At 46.2% G+C, this 6,164-nt stretch overlaps 1 protein-coding gene across 2 annotated transcripts in view; it reads right to left on the bottom strand.

Annotated features, from left to right (window-relative positions):
* Positions 1–3,342: 3,342 nt before the first annotated feature.
* Positions 3,343–6,164, bottom strand: part of LOC139048743 (probable ATP-dependent RNA helicase DDX5) — a 31,235-nt gene continuing 28,413 nt past the window's right edge. For both annotated transcript variants that reach the window (XM_070523298.1, XM_070523299.1), the window contains exon 13: positions 3,343–5,367. In XM_070523298.1, coding sequence (XP_070379399.1) covers positions 4,784–5,367 — 584 coding nt within the window. In that variant the 3' untranslated portion in view covers positions 3,343–4,783. The remainder of the gene's footprint in view (positions 5,368–6,164) is intronic.

Raw genomic sequence — 6,164 nt, 5'->3', positions numbered from 1 at the left:
CATCTCCAAAATCTGCCACGATGTACACGTAGATGTTCTAGTACACAGTTTAGTCATGGTGCCGATTGCTGGTTCGACCCCTACGCTTGCATGCGATTCGCCAGCTTTCCAATACTCCCTAGCTCAGATAAGCTGCATCACAAGCGATCTGTTGGTCATTCATACAGACAACTGAATTGCCTCCGAACAAATTCATTGCTATTTCCTTAAACCTTTCCCAATTCCTTAAAAATCCTTAAATATCTATCTTGTCGCCACGTGGATTCCACGTATCGTTGTGCTGTTCGTAGGCAAATATTTTGCTCTACAAATCATTATTTGCAGCAACAGCATGGAGATTCTAAGTGAGCAAAATTTTATGTAACACCTATCGGTACATTTCAATCATGTAAAGTTTGTACTCAGTGTATTGATACTTTGTGTTGTTTTCGTTTTGCTTGTATTTTTGCATACAGTAAGCTTTAAGAAAATACGTCCCCCACCCCCCTTTTGTTTTTCCCTGAAAATATGGCAACCCTAGAAGAGCACCGTAGTCTTGAAATTTTCAGTGTGCCCGAGTCAGTTGGCTGCAGCACTACGCAGCAACTGCAGTAGCAGCTCTCTCCACATTTCTGAGTGGAGAAGATTTAGAATTGTGGCGAGATGGCGCAGACAACGGCACAGCTTAAACAGACAAAACAATGCACTGTTTCACCCGTCTCGTCATCAGCACTGTTTGACCGTAACGAACGTAAGCCAGCTAGGACAGGATAATTGCAAGCTTCCAACCGATTTTACTGCAGAAAGCCTACATCGAGGCAAACTTTTGATGAATGTGCCTGCATGCACACAGAAAATGGCAACCATACGAGCTCTGGTTTTTGTATTGTTGCTTAGACATCCATATCCAAAATCTTCTGCTCATTGCGATAAAGAGATATTGAGTGAATGCTGACACTTGCATTCATTTTTAATAAAGCGAAATGCCTGCATTAATTAGTGGACAACCTGGTCGCGATTTTTCCCAAGAATTTTTGTACCCGCAAACCACAGTGCTCATGTGCAAGCACCACAGTGGCTGGTCAGGCGTGATGCAGACCCGTTCTTTAGAGAAACCTTCTGTTCCCTTAATCGGTCATTCCTACATCGATCAGTTCAGACCTTAACGCGACTGAGGAGTATTACAAAAACTGTGCCGACAACACAGGTGAGATAGGGCACGACATGGCGCTTCTCACATGGCCGCTTCATCTTCAGAGTGCAGAGGCGGGCCCAAACATCTCATTAGGTGCAGAGAGCACCATGGGTACATAGCACCCACTTGCCACTTTCTTTGAATTGTGGGCAGCCTTGTGCATGTATGGCACTACCTCGGGCCTTTCTGCACGCTGCCTTCATTCGGCCCTTCGTGATCTCTTCAGTTTCTGCAGCCAGGAATCGGATACACTAGTCTAAACTGAGCAATGGAATCCAGCCGATTCTAGCCGTGAAATCTGCGACTTGAAAAATCTTGTTCGACAGTGTGCTTGCACGACTTGCGCTCTGCAGACTGGAGACGTTGCTCTTAACTCTCTTTGAATGGGCACAGTCAAACGGGAGCAACTTCTTTTGGGCACAGGGACTGTGCATCCCACACACGTCAATCTTCGGAGGTAATGTTCATAACTTTGTATCTAAAAACTTCAGCTCGTTAAGGTTAGGTTCCTTAAACGCAGAAAACAAGGCTGCTTGCATATTGTCTAAAGGAAGCTAAAACTTGTTTCACCGCAAAAAATGTTGCACCACGAAATGCGTTTTGCGACTTGGCAGAAGGCGTGAGCAGATTGCCCCAGAACTATTGGAGGCACTTCACATTAAGAAAAGGGAAGTGCAATTTGTCGGCGTTTCCTCAGTGTCCATTTAGTGCAACGAGCACAAGTTGTTACACACAACCGTTTCAACAACAATCTGAAAACAAGAGCTTGTATGGTTTTTTGCATAAGCGAAAGTGCATGTGTCCAAAGTTTGCTTCTGTGTTGGGTTTCCTGCAATCAAATCGGTTGGAGGTTAGCACCTGTCCCATCCTTCTCGAGCATGTCTTATTTGCACTATTCTTGGGCTGAAATCACGAATCAACTAGCACAGCAGCACATACACGTATTAGTCTGTTCTCAGTAGACATTTATCCATCACGTGAGTGGAGTAGACTTCGCGGTGGAAGTACAAGACAAAAGCTACTGCTGAAGACAAAGGCAACGATGTTCTTGCCGACTGTTTTGCCAGATCAGACATGCTCTAAAGCTGCCATAATGAGAAGGACAACAGGAATGCAGAACCAAGTTTGTCGTCCGTAGAAAAAGCAACTATGTGGTTCAGTAAACATCTTTAGCAGAGCATCGCTTGCACTCCGCTCACATTTCACGCACTCAGATGGCCACAGAGAACTGTAGTGTCTTCTATTTTTTTCTGTGAACGCATCTCCCTGAGACACTATGGCAGGCAGTCAGCTTGGCTGTAAAACCACAAAGAAACCAAAGTAGACAAACCCTCAAACGTTGCTCAATCGGATTCGTTGTGGAACACAGGCAGCATCCTGTGTTTTGCTGTATGCTAATTGTTAGGATACACGTCTGAGCGGAGCGAACCGCAATCGCTATGCCAAAAGGGTCTCTTATGTCATACCCTGCACCAGAATAATAAAAGCTGAACTGCAACTAATTTTGACTTTGGCTAAATTGGTAACAAGTAGTAGATACTACTGAAGCAATCCTGTCAAAGCTGCAGGGCTGGTAATAGACCTTTTCCATAGTTGTAGAGCTAGCTTTCTCGTGAGGCAGTGATAAGATACACTGGCTGGCAAAAACAGCCGTAACAGGGAGCAAGCTGCAGTACTGCATTTTGTGAAGCAGCCCGCAGGTGATAAAGAGAGGTAATCACGATGAGAACAATTTATTTCTGCACAAATTTCATAGGTTATACAAAAGGGTCACACTACCCGGGGGGGGGGGGGGGGATGAACTGACAGCATGTGGACGTGGCTTGTTGAAATGACAAGTACTTTAATTCCCAGAACACATGCATGGACGTCATGTTACGACGTCATGCATGGACATCATGGACATCATGCATGGACATCATGTTCTACTTTCTCGTATTCACAAAACGTGATAACATGCATGTGGCGATGGACTCAGGCTCATATCTTTGATGACCAGTGAGCACACACTGTGCGGTTATACTACGGGTGGCTAAATGTCGACGGAGCCGGCGACAATGACATGGCAGCAAACATGCTGCATTATGAAATCAATGCAGTTGCTATTACAATTGGTGAGCTTTTCTCCTATGTTTTTTTTTAATGCCAGCAGGCAAGAAATGCAGAGATTGAATGGCACCAGGGGGTATTTATTTTGAGCTGTTGCTCTCACCACAGGTGAGAAAAATAAACAAAAATAACAACATTGCACTTTGCAAAAACTAAGGCAAGGAAATGCTGTTTCAAACTTGTAAAAGGCTTTCATTATGCAAAGGAAAAAAAAAAAAAGAATGAGAAATTGCTCTTAACAACAGGGCATTTATGACAAATGTTTACAATCGATTGATGCAGTTGTTTACGATATAATGGAAAAACGCAACATGTAAACTGGCAGCACAAAAGGATAGAAAATTTTTGCACTTTCTGTCGCCACTGAAGTGCAGCCACTGACTGCACCTGGACAAAAAAAAAATGTAGCACAGACTTAATGCTGAACAGATTGCCAAAATGGTTTCAGACGACACTTTAGCATTACCTCCAAAAGTCAAGACTTGTGTAACAGAAGTGACCATGAACCAAATGCAAAAGACAGGTTTGTGTATCCCATGACAACTTTAGCCACGGCTTCGTCCGTAGCCAGTAGCATCGTCGGCAGAGTGCCTTAGCCATGCGAGAAGAAATCGAAGGGCATTGCAAGAAGCATACCACACCCAAGAAGCATTCAAGCTAAATAGTCGTCAACCCTGACAAATATTTGCAGGTTTTCCTGCCTGCCTTTACCTCAAAAGCAGCTGCACCATCTGCCTCGTTAAAAGAATAGCGAATGCAGGATGAATTATTTGCAAGACAGCTGACAAAGTACTTGTCGCTTTTCTAGGCAACAAACTTTTCTCTGCGAAAAAATGAAGTGAATAAAGACACCTGTGATAGACCATGCTAGACAAGCATGTTGATTCATTTGGGAAAAAAATGTTGCAACACGCGCAGTGTTCTTTACCCTGGGTTCAGCCGATGCCAGTGCTGCCCTCGAGGCGTGGGTGCCACAGTGGCAGCCACTCTGTCATTTTTCAAAGAATAAATAATAACTCCGCTAATGGTGAGAGGCAGGCACACCTACTTTATAATGGGCAGCAACATCATGGCTACCATCACATCCACATAACCGATGCAGTGCCGACCCATCGTAGAGGCAGCTGCTTCAATTTTGGCTTAAAAAAAAAGAGAGAGAGAGAGAGAGAGAACACTAGCTCCCCGCCTTCCCATCTTGAAGCTACCACTCGTTCCAGGAGTGATGAAACGGTTGTCGTGCTCATGCCCCAATCTCTGTCTACGCTGACTGCCACAGATGACAGAACAGCCAAGCGAGAGCATTTCCTCTGTCCAGTCACAACTGTCTTAATTTTTCGAGTCGTCCAAAAGCACAGAGTACAGAGTGCCTCAACTTCACTGGGTGTAACCGAATGCAACACACTGGGGCCACTGCAGTTGTCTAAAATGTTGCACACAAATCTAAAAACCATGAAGTGGAAAAAATAAAAACAAAGAGTCCAGCTCGCAGCACAGCAGCTTCTACCACGCCGCGCCGTTAGTGACACCTGGCGGTGGTGGGGGTGGGGGTGGCGGACCCAGCAGGCTATGGGGAATCTGCTGCTGTCCAGACTGCTGCTGTGGCTGCGACGACTGTTGCTGCCCGGACTGCTGCTGCCCGGACTGCTGTTGTTGCATGGGTGACATCATGTACGACTGGCCGTTGGGCATGTGCATGACGGGCATCATGTGCCCCATCATGGGCGTCATGGGAGCCATGTGTCCCATGGACGTCATCCCCATCATCGATCCACCTCCACTGCCGCCGCCACCGCCCATGCCAGACGCGGGACCCGAGTTGCTGTGAGACGACTGGTGCGAAGATTGGTGCGACGACTGGTGCGAAGGCTGATGCGAAGGCTGGTGCGACGACTGGTTCGAGTTTGAAATGCCGTATCCGTAGTTGCTGTTTGGTAGGTCCGAGTTGTTGGAAGTGGTGTAGTCATTGTTGCCTGGATTGTAGGCGTTGGCGCCCGTGGCGTAGCGGCGCCCCCCGTGGCGGTTGTCATCATCGTAGTCGTTCCTGCGACCGCCGCCGCCACCCGTAGTGCGCCAGCGGTTGCGACCTGCAATGAAGAAAACAAGAAAGGGAATGTCAGTGCAGCCTACAAGTACACAGTGCTGCAATATCAGAATGATGCAACTGCGATAGCTGTGCCTGCAGAAAGCCGTGTCTTTGGAATGCGATGCGGTTATTTTCCTATGCCTGGTCACTCTACTATGCGTCGAAGCACTGTGGTTTCACTCTACTTGCATCAGAAATGCAAAGAGTGCCACATGTTGGTAACGAATGTGCATGTCACAGGCCCAATATGTCCGACACTTCTCCAATGGCAAGTAGTTGTGGTCCGCAAAATAAAGTTCTCCACAAGTCCTCTTTGCATCGTCTTAGGAATCACCAGCTGAACTGCAGCAGTGCTCAACTAAATTGTGTGAGCATCAGTGAGGTGCATGTAGCTTGTGCACTTCCAATGGTCACTGCCGCGCTCTAGTTTTACTATCAGGGCTACTGCAAAAATTTCCTGCAAGTAGCAGTGCGACTTGTTTTCTCTGCTTTTGTTTGCTCAGAATGGCCATAAAATATACATTCCTTTTGCAGTACCTGTAGGAATAAAGAAAGGTTTAAGCTTTGCATTGAAATTCTTATCTCATCATCACATCCTCATGCATGACACCTCACACCAGCTTCTGCGCACAATATTGTGTAGGGCAGTACTGCTGTATGGCAAGTGTTGCACGAAAGGCTTTCTCGGGCAACTTGCACAGCTTTCCTGGGTACATAAATAAAATGTGCACACAAGCACGCACGCCAGCATTCATTTCTGAACTTAAGTTTTCAGCGAGTGAGCATGATAACTCACGA

The sequence above is a fragment of the Dermacentor albipictus genome, chromosome 8 (assembly GCF_038994185.2).
Source record: "Dermacentor albipictus isolate Rhodes 1998 colony chromosome 8, USDA_Dalb.pri_finalv2, whole genome shotgun sequence".
NCBI lineage: Eukaryota > Metazoa > Arthropoda > Arachnida > Ixodida > Ixodidae > Dermacentor > Dermacentor albipictus.
The sequence above is the reverse complement of the archived record's forward strand: the minus strand, read 5'-3'. Positions and strand labels throughout refer to the sequence as shown.